We start from the raw sequence: 14,701 nt of genomic DNA, 5'->3' as shown, positions 1-14,701 counted from the left end.
GGGGGGGAAATCTTGGACTGTCACTGATTTTAATTGCTGCTAATTTACAGATACAAGCCAGAATCTCGGAACAAAATGAAACACCTGTAAGACAACTGGGATTAAATGACAATTCAGGTTATATATCAAATACTCATCATGTTCCAACATGTAAGGTGACATTTTGAAGTTCTCTGTCATTACAAGGGCCATCCTTTGCAGAAAAAATGGCAAAATACAAATCTTTGTGATGTATTTGTAATGGACATTTGACAAAGGTCATCAGGGTAAAAAGACTCTGATTAGAGAAATTGTGGAGAATTCATACAAAAAAATCACTTTCTCCATGTATTCAGCACTGCAAACAATGACATTACAACAGCATGTAGATTCAGTCTAAAACACTGCCAAATAAAAGTCTTTGTCCCTAAGAAGAAGACTGGGACCAAGATTTATAACAGGTAGGTAATGGCAGAATCCCAGTATTAAAATAACTAAATGAATAGTCTCATTTTTCAAAGTGTTTGGCAATGCCTGTGGTTTTAAAAGACCAACAGATACACGCAGAGAAGCCATGGGAATGCAGGGACAATGGCCTCCAAAAACTTCAGAATGGCTTCAGAATACCACATAATTTTTGCTTGAAGTAACACAAACCACAGACTGTCAGCAGGTCATGAGATAATGAGATAATGACAAAGCCTGGGCAGGGACTTTGGATGTTTAATACTGTGCAGGCAGAGTTTCTGACTGCAAAAGAAGAAAAATTAATATATATATAAAAACATAGCTTTTATCTCAACATGAGCTGCTGAATCTGCCTTTCCATGAAAGCACTAGCAAGGGAAAACTAAAAATACTTACTTAGCAGCAGCTCTTCTTGTTTTCTTTTTTGGTAGTCCTACAGTAATCGGTTCCCCTTCGTCCTTTTCTTCTTCCTCCTCCTCCTCCTCCATAGCAACATCATTCAACTCTTCACCCTGTATTTCTTTTGCTGCTACTGTACCACTAGTTTTCTTTCTAAGATCCTGAGATGGAGCCACTAATGAATCTGCTGGGTAGTACTCGTTTCTGTGTTTAAAGAAAAGGAAGGAATTAAGAAGCATAGCAAGAACAGGGCAAGAACAACTGAAAACTCCATTCTCATTATTAATGGCACTGTGTCTTGGGACACTATATGGCTAAAAATTCCCAAAGAAGCATACTTCAGAAAGTATATGCTTCTTTGCCTACAAGTTGCAGAGATATAAGGCAGTGGGGTATGGGGGGTTGTGTTTGCTCGAGTGGGCAGATGAACAGTGAGTACGGCAGTGTGAGAATAAGTGAGGAAACTAACCTACTACAGTATGGTTCAATTTTTCCAGGAAGGCAAGCAAAACATAGGTTTTCTAATCATTGAAAAGGAATATCAGAAACCTTCGCCTGCCATGAGATCACATCTACCCCACGTGTATCATACCATCTGATGTGCACACATGCAAGCACACCACCGGTCTCCCTCCAGGGGCAGGAAATTGAATCAGCCTCTAACAAAACCAGTATTTTCCCCATCTTGGGGGAAAATATTTTGGTATTCTGTGATTCCAAGTTAAAATGTATTTTCATTTTTAAAAAAAGGAACTTTATTTCCACTGAAATCACTCCCTAATGAGTAATAAGGCTGTGACAGTGGCAAGTCAACAAATGAGAGACTGAGCAGCAGAAACATACTGCAAGTTTCATTTCAGCCTGCTTCTTGTGTGATGTTTCTAACAGAATCCACATTTCAATCAAAATGTTATCTTAACTGGAAACAGACATCTCATCAGCCATGCATTCAGGAAATAGAAGTCTATAATGGGATAGCCATAGACTTAAAGCTCAGCAACACACTGAAAGCAACATGTCCTCTCAACTGAAAAATAAATCTTACTTACCTAATAAATCTCAAAAGTAGTGGAGAAAGTTCCCTTGATCTAGGCTCCACTCTGTCTGGAAACTTATCCAGTGCTTTCCACAGTAGAAAACGGAAGTTTGTGTGGTCGAGCCGCTCGCTGCAATCTGTTCTAGTCCTCAGCTGCTCCAGGAAGACAGTCCCCACTCCTCCTTCTGGCATCTTCTTGCTTTCTGTTTCAGCAATGCTTTCCTCCTGTTCATCTAGTTCATTTTGCAGCTCCATTTCTACAGAACCGATGAAGAAAATCTCTTCAGGTTACTTCATAATTGCCAGTAGCAAGGTATCAGTCCCCCATTATGAAAGTAATACTTTTGGTGACACGGTACCTGTTTAGACAACTGTATTTAACACTGACCTGAAAGACCCGCATTGCTTAGAAAGTATTCTAGGACGCCTTACAGCCCTGACACGTCTCAGTTAATCTCAGTTCTCTTGAATAAGGACAGAAGTCCACAAATGGCTGCGTGCTCATGACTCTATGGTGAAATCATAGATTCCATACACCCATAGGTAAACCTCAAGAGCACACTCAAGACAGACACTGTTTGCAGGAATTCCACTGAATCTAGGAACAGAAAGATGGTCAGCCCCTTTATACAGGTTTCGTCATTGTTCCTGATCAGTCTGGGCAGAGCCAGCCTTAAGCAGGGACAAAATTGCTGCATGGCTTCTCACAACCTGCAACTCCCTCCTGTAACGAAGGGGCCTTTTCTATCTAGTTCTTAGTGTTTAGGACAGAAGGAGACACAGTTTTCTCCCAAGCCTCTCCATTCCTGCCCTAGACATGATGCTGGTAGTCAAGAGCCCTGGTTCTGAATTCCCCCATCACAAGTAAATTTGGGGCACATAAAACCAGTCATGTCACTCACAATTAGCTGGGTTACTGTCATAACAACGTTTAGGAACCGTGACTTACCAGCATAGGTGGCAGCCCTCTCCAAATGTTCATATAAGACCTTCCAGAACTGTTTATTCTCCATTTCCTTGGCATGAGAACTAACAAAGCATAAGACAGCACGAAATTAAAAGGAAGAAAAAAAAAAAGCCATGCGTCACTCGGCAAGTTAACAACTAATACAATCTTTGGCTTTGATCACTGCTTTAATGTGGATGTCCGAAGACAGGACATCTGCACAATACACTGTAGCAATTCCTTGCCTTCACTAATGGGTTCCAAATGTCAATTGTTATTAAAATAATCTGGTTGTATCTCATCACTTCAAATGAACTCAAATTGAGTAAAAATGTTCTCGAGCTTTCTACTGACTTCTGTACAGTAACATCATATAGAACCAAAGGAAGAATTAGCATGGACATATCTTTTGAAGAGCTGGTTTAATATTTTTTTATTAATTCACTAGTTTGAAGAGGAAAATCCCATCCTTTTTAATCATACAACAGAGGGGAAAGAACAAGAAGATGAAGTCATGCTGAACGCAGACACTGATTTCCGTATTTAGCTCAGCTGTCACCATGGTAAGTCTTCCCTACTCTTTAGTAGGATTTAGAGGTTTTCCAGTAAGGACAGAAAAGTCAGAGATGGGGAAACTAAGAGGGAATTCTTGCCCCTTTAAGCATTTGTGAAACACTAATCAAATCCTGCTGCCTTTCACTCAAAACTCTGATGCTATTTGACTATATATGTTGCAAGTTCCCTTTTATAGTAAGAAAAATCAGAAACTAAGTTAAAAAGTAAGAGTCTACACAGGTTGCGATTTATCTGAGAGATCAAATTCTTTTCAGAAGATTTCACGTGAAGGTTCTCATGCACAGATCTCTCCAAATCGGACATTTTTACCTCAGTTTTTGTTCACAGAACAATGGAAGGAATGTTCTGTGAGACAACCACAGATTGCAGCATCCAACCGCATATACTCACGTTATGAGTTCAATTACAGGATCCCAGAGAGGGCTGAAGTTAATATAAAGCATTCCCAGTAAATACCGAAGAGGCACCTAGAATGACATAAAATACCAACTTGTTGAGAGGTAAAAAACGATAGTTAAAGACCAACCAACCTCCTCTAACCTTTCTTCCTCTCAAAGAGGAAACTTTGATCAACGCAGTTCTCAGAGGTTCTACAAGTAATGAACCAAGGCACATCATCATTCCTTGTCTCACAGCTGCATGAGGAAATCTAGACCCCATTTATTGTAAGCTGCACTGAGATCTAGTCACCATACCTACATACCATGAATGTGCAAAAACCAGTTCAGCACAGCAGATGATCTGGATTGCCTGCCTCCCTCTCCAACTTCAGGGCTGCCATAGCAGCATTAGGGACCTCAGAAAGAGGAAAGTTTGCCCTGAGGAGTCTTCATTGCATTAGACTTAGAAGCATGTCCTCTGGACTGGCTCCTTGCTGACCTACATGCAACAGGACTGACCTACAACCCTTCCTCATAGCAGCTTACAAATCAAGGTAAAAAAAAATTATACAGGTACAGCAACAGCCACAAAAATAATTAAAAAAAAAAACCCCTCCCACCAAATCCATGATCATTTAAGTAGTAAAATTGTGACCCTTCCAACATCTAGAAAGTGAGGTCCCCTTTAGCGCAGCAGGAGTGGAGATTCAACAGTCACAGGCATACAAGATTTTCACCCTGCAGCAAGATCCAGAAGCTAGGCTCTCCAACGGCCAATCGGAGTCCTACCAACGTTCAAGAACGCTGAGGGTACGGCAAGGTCATGATTTTAAATTTGCTCATGACACACTTCTCCCCGGAATCATTTGCCTTCCTTTCCGTGATACCAAAACCTGATCAATCTTGCTGTGGGCCATTTATCTGGATACCACTGTTGTTCTACTAAATACTCAAGAGAACACAATAGTCCCAAGGAGAATGGGACCTGTAATCCCTACTAACAAGTAAATTTTCTAAAACCTAATCTGGGAGATAATTAATTTTTTTCATGAACTCTTATTAAAAACTCTGCAATCCATGTGATGGAATAAGAACATTCTCTTGGAATAAAGGAATGCGACAACTGCTTTTTGACAATAACTACTTACCTCTTGCAACGATCCACTTGGTATTGCAGACTGCACTACATCACATCTTAGTTTCCTCAAATGGAGAAGTTTCTCTCTGTAATCATTTACTGTTGCTGGCACAAGTTCTGCTTGGAGCAATATGGCAAATATCGGCTGGAGCTCCCCTGTGCCATCACCCTGAACAAACAAGTGACATGCATTTTGTTAAGAGTATCCTTTTCTCATTGAAAGGCATTTCAACAAAACTACACAGAGTCCCAGCCATTTTGGATCACCGAACAAAGTCAAGGGATTTGCTCTGGTTTCCACCACTTAGGGATCAAAACTCACACATTTGAAAACATCAGGAGGCAGGGGGACAAAGAGATAAAACTGGAATGTGAAAGCACAAAAGCAGAGCACAGCCTCTGCCAGACACATGCTTTGTTTCTGCAAAGTGGAAAACAGTTCACACACAACATCAAACACAGATCGCTTTGAAACATTAAATGAAAAGTTTTAGCCCTACCTGTGTAAGAGGTGGATTCTCAAAATGGTTTAGAATTCGAACAGTCAATAGCCGGACCTATTCAAAGTGGAAACATATGTCAGAAGCATGCAGGAGAATGCAGGCTACATATGCAGACACATACACACCTACACAGAGGTGAATGTTTTGCACAGGAGGCTGATTTCACTAGGTTCCTCCTAGAGTTGAGAAACAGATGAGCTCCTGTAGTCTAGCAGGCAATTCAGAATGAATACATTAGGCTCCTGCTCTGGTTCACCTCTAGGGAAGAGGCAAGCCTCTCAGGGCTAAAAGTTAACCTCTGTTAACTCATGCCCCATGGCAGCCTCTTGGAAATGAAGACACAGTCCTAAACAGATACTATGAAGTAGTAGCTTTACACAGTCTCAGGTTTCTCCTTTCAGTCTTTGTCATTTAACTCAGTTTACTTAAATTACATTGTTAAAATACAAATTATCTTGCACGTGCTCAAAAAAGCAGATTACCTTGGAAACACCAGTGGAAATATTAGGATGCAACTTCTCAAACAAGTCCATTAGGTTCCCTGGGGAAAGGGGTTCCTGACAGCCACACAATGCCAACCTCGTGTAATAGAGATCAGCCAACAGCAAGGCAGAGGGGTCTGAAGGGAAAGTGCTAAAACAACAAAATGTTTTATTAGCATACAGAGAGCACTGCAACAATACAGATATTTGAAAATAAGGCAGTAGTGACAATAACAGTATTAAGAGAAAATTCCACATGACTTCAGACTCTGCTGGCACCAGCAGGTCTGTGAAGTTAGACCTCACCAGCACTGTGGCTTGCAGTCTCAAAGCCCAATTCCCTATGACAGTCCAAGAGGCATGAGAGTCCTCCTTTGTACTAATCAGGCCTGTCAAGGTGGGGTTAGCACGCTGGACCACGCCGCCACAGCTTGCACAAAACAAATCTGCATAGGTCAGACAAGGGCTGCTGCTATTGCCCTTGTGTCCAGTCAGCGATCAACAGAAAAGAAATAATCTGGGCTTAGGTGAGACACCAGGAATCCCGTTTGCCCACAGGGAAACCTCCTTCTACTACCTAACATCCCTTGCACCAAGTGAGTTTCATACCCCCAGCCCAAAGCTGGCAGAAAAGCACCAGACTGAAGCTCGCTGCCAAGACTTCCTGCTTGATCTGGGCAGGCTGTTTCATCATGCCTCAGACATGGGCACCATGATTTCCTAACTGAACAGGATGTTTTGAAGCTCAAGCCACCAAAGACTTGGAGTTTCTCCAGCGCAACGGTGATGGGAGATGACAAGTTCAACAGGATTTGCTGGAGAGAGAGATCAACAGTCTCCCTCAATCCCTCCAGCCACTCAGTTAGGTGTGCTAATTGTAAGTAGAAGAGAGTTACAATAAATCAAATGGAGCATACAAAACCTCCTCCCATCATGGAGCAAGCACACACATGGGTGTGTAAGGACATGGCAGAATCCCAACACCACCAACAGACTGCAGAAGTTCAGCTTTTTGACACAACTCAGAATGCGCTGTTCCTGTCTCTTTTATCATTATAATGTAACACAGTTACTAAGCATAATGCTCCTAGGCAAAACTAGAACCAACATATTTGACACACTACCCTGCAGCTGTCTAAGAAAGCTTCCGTTTGCAGAGAAAATGTCACTGAACAGGCACCACATCTACCTGGTTCTCTAAGCAAACAGTGCCTACAACATTACTACCTTACACAACTGCAATACTGAAGCAACATGCCGGCGTAACAGAACAGGCAACACACAAAGAGGCATTTAACAAGCCCCTACATAACGGCAAAGTCAACTCTTTGCCTTACCAAGGATCACAGAACAGGCAGTTTACTTACGTCACCAAGCTCTTGACACGCTCCACAGGTAACAAATGGAGTATTTCAGAAGACTCCGCCAAACTAAGAAGAGTACTTACAGCTTGGCAGGCCACAAACAGGCTTCCTGGAGCAAAGAGAGAACAAGAACAGCCTGTATATTTACTCAGCTCTCAATGACTTATGTTTGTATGGTGCTTGCCCACCATGAAATGGCTGTAGTCACAGAAATAGGGTAATATATGGATCTCAGAACTGGCATGTGTATTTTCTAACCATTATCATAACCCATGAAGGAAATGCTCCTCTGGCTATGAAAGTAAGTGCCTACTCCAGCAAGCCAGCACTGAAAGCTGTGAGCAGCTCCTAGTTTGCATCTGTTTCCGTCACACCCACGTACACAGAGAGCAGAGATCTGGAGCTAAGCACTGTTGCAGGAGTCTCAGACAGCTCAATGCTACAAATGGCACTCAGAAATGAAGAAATGCTGCTCCAATTGATGACTGCAGCAAAATAGAAGCAAAAATATATACTGATACTACCACACAGGAGCCTATAAACCTTGGCACTTCAACAATGCACTACTGTACGAGATCTTCAAAGCTGTCTCATGTACTTAAAGACTGAACACTTGTTAGTGAATGGAAGGTGGGTTTGCTGAATTTTGTTACAGCAATCGTGTCTCCTTCCTAAACCTCTCAGCCTCCTTTAGGGATGGAGGTTTCCCAGAAGCACAGCAGAGCCAAAGCCCTTCCAGGCAAGGAAGGGGAAGGGCAATTCCTTTCCCCTGCCACTCCTAAGTTAGCAAGTAAGTTGTTTAAAAAAAAAAAAAACAAATTTCTCCTCTCCTTTGTCTCTTTCCAAGCAGAAGAAACACACTCTTCCTAAGCCAGGCAAACTGAAGAAAGTTTTTAAAGGATATAATTTTCTTACACGCTGCCAGCTGCCATGGAAAAGAAGGGGAAGTAAGCATTCATTTCCCATTCATTCCTTTGAAAACATCCCTCTATTCCAAGTTGCTTAACTCCCCAGGTTTGTGCTGAATCCTGCTCACATTAACCTCCGTAAGGAGCTCCTCAAAGAGAGGAGAAGAAACAGCAAGTAACGGCAGGATGAAGCTTTCTGCATCTACAGTGTAAGGGCACAGGTTCCCAAACTGTAATCTGCATACCATTGGGTAGTAGTACACCTGTGCTGGACAAAGATCACTCTGTCCCACCTCAATCTGGACACACCTATATGATCAATAGGGCAAGCGCTTCCATACAGGCAGTTACCCCTGAACAGCTGCCAGGGGTAACTTGCTGTTGCTCTGTCTCAGTTTGCAAGCCTGCTTCCCTGCACTCCACAGCAACTGTAGAAAAACACATCGTTCTGGGACTTGCACTTTGCCTCAGGCCAGAGAGGCCAGGCAGATCAAATAGGGAGCACAGGGCTGGGGTGTGCCTTGCACAGGCAGTGAGAGGAGCCTTGAGTCCTAGTAAAGGGTGAAGGAATTGTAGAGATCATACAGATAGAAAGAATGCCGGAGGATGAAGAACGTGTCCAGGAACCCCAGTTTGGGAGGAAGGTGAGGAAAACCAAGCAAAGAACGTAGGATGGAGCAATAGGAGGCAGGAGTGTAGGACTGAGGTTGCATTTGTTTTCTTTTCTCTTATGGGCAAAGGAAGAAATAGCAACGTGCCTCTTGCACACACACAGAGCTGGTGCAGAGCTGCTACTACTGCCACCAAAGATGAGACCCAAGAAAATAAGGTTTGTGTATTCCTTTTTTAGAATAAGTACATTGCTACTAAAATAATCACGACAGCATGCAAACCCTGCAAACAGGATAGAAGAAAGGGCTAAACCAAAAAGGACCATGCCTGACAAAGACTACAGAAGAAAGAGCAACAGAGTCAACTGGTGGATACATTTAGGAATGTTAATAAAGGGATTATAAAGGGAAAAGGCCAGGCTCTAGCCAAGCCCTTTCAAACTAAGGAACGATGAACACTGAACCTGGGGCATTCCAATACGTGCTTATATTTGGCACAAGGCCAAATACTTGCAATCCCCCGAGTAACAACCACCCTGCCCAATGAAAACTAAGTTAAAACATGTTTTTCCTGGCCAGAGAGGGAAGACAACCAGTGACCACCCATGCCTGGAGGAAAGGTGCAGCATTTTAGGATTGGTGCTGTCACTTAGGTCAGACATGGTAATGTCCCAAACTTTGCACTACAGGTTTGGAATAGTCTAACTGGAGCTTGTGAGTCAATAGTCTCTCTTTCACTCGACTGCTTCAGCCTGGATCTAGTTTAGATTGATTTCCATCCTCTTTTTTCTCACTTTCTTCTTTTCCTTCTGAGTTATCTCTGTCCTCCACTTTGCAGAACATCTGCCGCCCCATTATTATTATTATTATCAACAGCAAATGCAGAATCATTTCCTGGAGGGTGTTTCCCCCCAGGCTTTGCTTTTCTAGTTTTACTTGAGCTGGTCAATAAATTTGAATACAAGCTACTGCTATTCATTTTCATGCTTTGTGTCACCAGAAAAATTGCTTTATGCGTTTTTTTATATATCAACAAAAAGCAAATAAACAGGAAATAACCGTAACTGACCTTTGCAGAGGTTTCCTTTATCAATGGCTGTGAAGAGAGAGTCTATAAAACTTGTCACACGGGGCAGAACGTTTTCTTTGTCCATTGGTCTGTCCAAAATAAATGGGAAGACTTTTATCTCTATGTTACACTGACACCTAACACATATGAAAGCTTTCTTTCACATCTATCTTGTATTAAATTACAGATAGCTCACCCCAAGTTTGAAACCAGCAGCAAACCATTCACAATTTAAGTTGTAGCATTCATTGCACCTTCTTTCCAACCATTCCTTCCATACAAGATCATCATCATTATTGAAAAAAACACTGTCTATAGAGGACAGTGCTTAAAACACAGAAACTGAAACATGTCAAGAACATCTCTATGTACTAGAGTACTAAATTTAGGGAGCAGGCAATCAAGAAACTGATATTCTATTCCTGACTTCACTATTGACTCATGGTATTTCCACACAGCATTTTTTCACCTTCTGGACCTCGTTTCCCCAAACTAGGGTTAATAATTATTGTCCTTCCCTTAGTAAAATTATTTTTGACAAATAGCGAACTAGACAGTACTACAGAAATACATGACAATAGTACCTTAGAATATCCCTTACCTAATATGTGGCAGTACAACCAAGGCAACCCAAGGCTGTGAAAGGTCAGTGATGTCTTCCTTCTCTGGTAAATGGATTAAAGACAGTATATGATCCAACACTGGTACTTCTGCCTTTCCTCCTTGTCTTTTACTTGTTTGTTGCCTTGTATTAGAGCTAAAAATAAAACGAAACTTTTTAGTAACCCACCACTGCATAGCAGAGATTGTTCCTTTTCCTCCCATGATACTCAAAATTATGTTTGCTACTTCTAGCAAAAAGGATTTGGACAAGCCAAGGGATTATTTTCTTTTTAATGTCCTCCACAGCACAAAGTATCATCTAGTCATGCTGAGGAGCAGAAAATATGGCCCACAAGAAAAGTCAGGTCTTTATTTCAAGTTCAAATAATATTTCTAGAAGGAAAGACACTAGTTCTTAGTTGGACACCCTCACAACTAGGACATATAGCCTCTAGGAGCACCTGCGAGTCGTCTCTGTGATTACTGTTAATAAACCACGATCACGCTGATATACATAGACTAATGGATGACAGAAAACAACCAGTGAGGTAAAAGTTTGGGGACTTAAAAGGAATCACAAGCTGAGCCCAAATCAACAAGCCCATGTGCAGGCAGAAGGGGTTGACACCATACTGGAACATATGAACTGGAGCACTTCACACCCCATGGACAGCAATCTTTCCATTCCACCCAGGGCTTGCAAGACCACAGTTAGAAGGCTGCATAGGCTCCATCCTTCAAGAAATACAGAAGCTAACAAAAAGACAGCATCAAGAATCATTAGAGGTTTAAGAAAGAAAATTTATGAGATAAACCTCAAGGAATTAGGATTGTCGGTCCAGAGAAAGAATATTTCAGATGTTTCTGATGATCAAAGCCTATTATTTGTAAAAGCTGGAGGCAAAGAGTAAGAAATAATCTGCTCTTTGTGTTCCCTGCAGATAAGATAAGCAGCAATGGATTTAAACTGCAGTAAAGGAAGTTTAGTTCATACACTGAGGACTGGGAAAAAAACTCCAAATACCTGTGTAACCATAAAGACAGTGAAGCACTGGCACAGACTGCCAGAGGCAGCTTGGGAATATCCAGAATTGTACCAATTGTAACAATAACAATTTGGTCAGACATCTTTCAGGACTGTTTCAGGACTTGCTAATTCCATTCTAGGTAGGAGATGGGGTATGCAACTCTTGAGATGTCTCCCAGCCCTAATTTCTACCACTGACACTGCAGGAGCACAAAAAAGTCCCAAGTAGGACCAAGGTCCTCTCAGCTATGTACTCCATACCACTGAAAATCCAGAGAGATCAACAAAGAAAGCAAGGGAAGAAAAACAAATTTAGTTCTTTTGACTCAGCCTTCTGTTCCCTAAAGCCTAATACCTCCACTCTATTAAATAAAAATAGGAAAAACCCACAGAGTGGATTGCTTTTAGGAAAAATAAAACCTTACATAAAAGGCAATACAAGTCACCACTCTGCAGGTGAAAGTTTTGAACTATCTGAGCTAGAGTTATTAGAACAATTGTTACCAGTAGATTAGCAATGGTCATTCTGTGCTTGACAGTGGTTACCCCAAATCTTTCCAAAGAGGCTCTAGGGAGAAAGCAACCATTTCATTGCAACCAAGCTAGCTTTGCAACTAGAAGCAGTCAAGCTGTGCCAGCACAGTGCTGTATCTGGATTAATTACATGCCCTTTGGTACCCAGCTGTGCTCTATGGTAAGACTATAGTACTGCTGCCAAGAAAGCTCCTGGGCAAGACATATGCATACAGGGAAGAAAGATGGGGCACAGGCAGGAGGTTAGCAATGATGAGAACCTGGACTGCAGCCCTCACTACAAAGATTAACTGTCCAGGGATGCAGCATGTATCTTGGTGTAACAAACCCCGATCACACACCTACCGCAACACTCGTTAGTCTTTTTATATCAGTAATAAGCTTTCCAGAGCAGTATCTCGTCTCAAATAATCTCAGAAAGAAAAATGGGATCCTACCGTATCACTTGGTTTGCAAATCCGCCAGCAATGTTGCCATTCACACAACTCTGGCAAATACTGGGGGGAAACTCTTATGCAGCTCTGCACTGTCTTCAGGCTTGCAGCCATGCAGACATAGCTAGTGTTTGCTAAGCTGGAGAAGCCTCACCTGAGGGGTGATTCAGTGAAAACGAGAGGATACTTTTCAAATGCCATTGAACCAATGGTAGGAGGCTCTGCTTTCACCAGAATGAGTTTAGCCAGAATTGCCATCGCCTCATCCTTCGTGAGGGCATCTGTGCCAGAGAAGCAACGCTCCGTGTACTCCAGAAAGCACGGAAGAAAATGCTGAAGGGGAGAGGGGGAAGAAAAAAAAAAAAAAAAGTGTCAAGGATTGGTAACTCTCTTTAACCATGATCAAATCCGCAAAAAAACCCCCCACAACACCAGCCACAGAGGAATCCAAACACTCACAAATGAGCCAGCAAAGCACCAGACTTACCAGTCCAGATGCCCCAAGTCACCAGCACATAGACATCCTCTTAACCCAGCAGGGACAGTGCTTTGATGTAAAAACTCTGCCCCAAATCTAGTCTCATCAAGACATTCCAGACCCCTGACTTTACTTTCACCTCCTTTAATTAATTTGATTCTTCCCAGATCACCAGTTCCAGGCCTGACCTATCAGACATGCCTTATTCTTCATTTCTACTAACTTCCGCCAGAACTCCTTCTCTTCATCCCATCCGTAACAAGCCCACCCCTTTAATTCCCAAGACATGCTTCTTTTTGTGAGCACAGATACCTGTCATCTTCTCCAACCCTAAGCACCACTACCAAGCTTCAACACAAGGGCATAAGTAATCTCTTTAACTCTTACCAGATCATGCCAGAAGTTTAAATAAACATCATGTCAATACACAAAAATTATTCAGCATGCAAGGCAGGTAAATACACAACGGCTTTCCCAGTTGTTCCCTTTGGCAACAAAAATAAACAAAATGCAGAAAAGCTTCCACCTACCCTCTCAAATTGCTTCATTGTGAACATCGCTTCAGAGAAGTCCAAAAGACGGCGCCGTTCAAATCCACTTGCAAATACCTGCAAGATGCAAAGGAAAGGTTGACAGGAACACAGTAACAAGAGACATTTCATAGTCAACTCTCCACTATCCATGGCACATTTTTTCTGGTTTATGAATCAGCTGTGCTTTGAACTCCAAGACACGCAGCCTGGCTCTCTGTTCATGGCTAGCAGGGCTTGTCAGTTCAGGCACACACAACAATACCGTTACCAGTGACACTTCAGGTACAGAAAAGCACAGCCCTTTTTAACAAACCCTGCTGGCATAGCCCTTTTTAACAAACCCTGCTGGATCCAAGCTGGCTCTGTGCAAAGACAGCTTAGGTATCTCTTTACTGTGATGTGGAAAATGTAAGCTGAAAGTTCTAGGCATAGACACACCAACTGTTAGGAAAAAGCCTAGGCCCAAAAGATCTTTCACCTCAGCATTTTTCCTGCGTAGCAGGTTGCAGAAAGTTTACCACCTCACAGGTAGAGCCAACTTCCGTGCTTCTGAAGGACTCAAGATAGGAACAGTCCTTTGAAGTACCCAGGATCAGCGCTCCTCAACGCTGAGATGTGCAACATAGAAATACACACCCAGACCGCCCTTTTGACGACCCTTCAGAAGACAAGGACAGCTTTAAGCCTCCTCCAGTTTAACAGAAGGCCACACAAATATCCTCAAATGTTTGAAGGATCACATCTCCTGAGCAAAACTGGACTCATGCCATGGGCAGAACCCATCTTACTTCAACACAAGCCAAAATTTGATCTTTTTTAAACAGTTGCAACAGCCTTGTTTTCCCATTGCAAATCATGACATGTATCTTTTTTTTTTCCTCCAAACATATTTTTAAATACACAGTACAACTACAGTCTACACTGTAAATTACAAAATTATCATGTACTATAACAGGAAAACTGAAGAATCAGACTCCATAGTAGCATCTCCTATTAACCTTGGCAACACTGCACTTGATAGGAATGTATGCAGCTAATCCTGTCAATGTTCCAGGAGCAATGGCAGTACTGAAGTATGCCTACCTCTGTACTTTCTAAATCAAACTGCACTTGCCTGAACCTTGTTCACAAAGCTAACCCACGTTCACTAAATGCTTGGCAGCTTAGTGAAAAATGTACTTTTTTCACTAAGTCCAACTCATTGACCTGCTTTATAATATAAAACAGAACACG

General features: G+C 42.1%; 1 protein-coding gene across 1 annotated transcript in view; it reads right to left on the bottom strand.

Annotated features, from left to right (window-relative positions):
* UTP20 (UTP20, small subunit (SSU) processome component, homolog (yeast)) overlaps nucleotides 1-14,701 on the bottom strand; it is a gene marked incomplete at its 5' end in the record, with an annotated part of 64,219 nt that overhangs the window by 41,600 nt on the left and 7,918 nt on the right. The window contains 12 exon segments of the mRNA XM_009575080.1: nucleotides 844-1,050; nucleotides 1,896-2,139; nucleotides 2,832-2,911; nucleotides 3,795-3,871; nucleotides 4,933-5,091; nucleotides 5,423-5,479; nucleotides 5,908-6,058; nucleotides 7,275-7,380; nucleotides 9,860-9,948; nucleotides 10,461-10,616; nucleotides 12,612-12,790; nucleotides 13,466-13,543. Coding sequence (XP_009573375.1) covers nucleotides 844-1,050; nucleotides 1,896-2,139; nucleotides 2,832-2,911; nucleotides 3,795-3,871; nucleotides 4,933-5,091; nucleotides 5,423-5,479; nucleotides 5,908-6,058; nucleotides 7,275-7,380; nucleotides 9,860-9,948; nucleotides 10,461-10,616; nucleotides 12,612-12,790; nucleotides 13,466-13,543 — 1,583 coding nt within the window.

This window comes from Fulmarus glacialis, unplaced genomic scaffold, assembly GCF_000690835.1.
Source record: "Fulmarus glacialis isolate BGI_N327 unplaced genomic scaffold, ASM69083v1 scaffold4883, whole genome shotgun sequence".
In the NCBI taxonomy this organism is placed as follows: domain Eukaryota; kingdom Metazoa; phylum Chordata; class Aves; order Procellariiformes; family Procellariidae; genus Fulmarus; species Fulmarus glacialis.
This window is presented reverse-complemented; position numbering and strand designations above follow the sequence as displayed.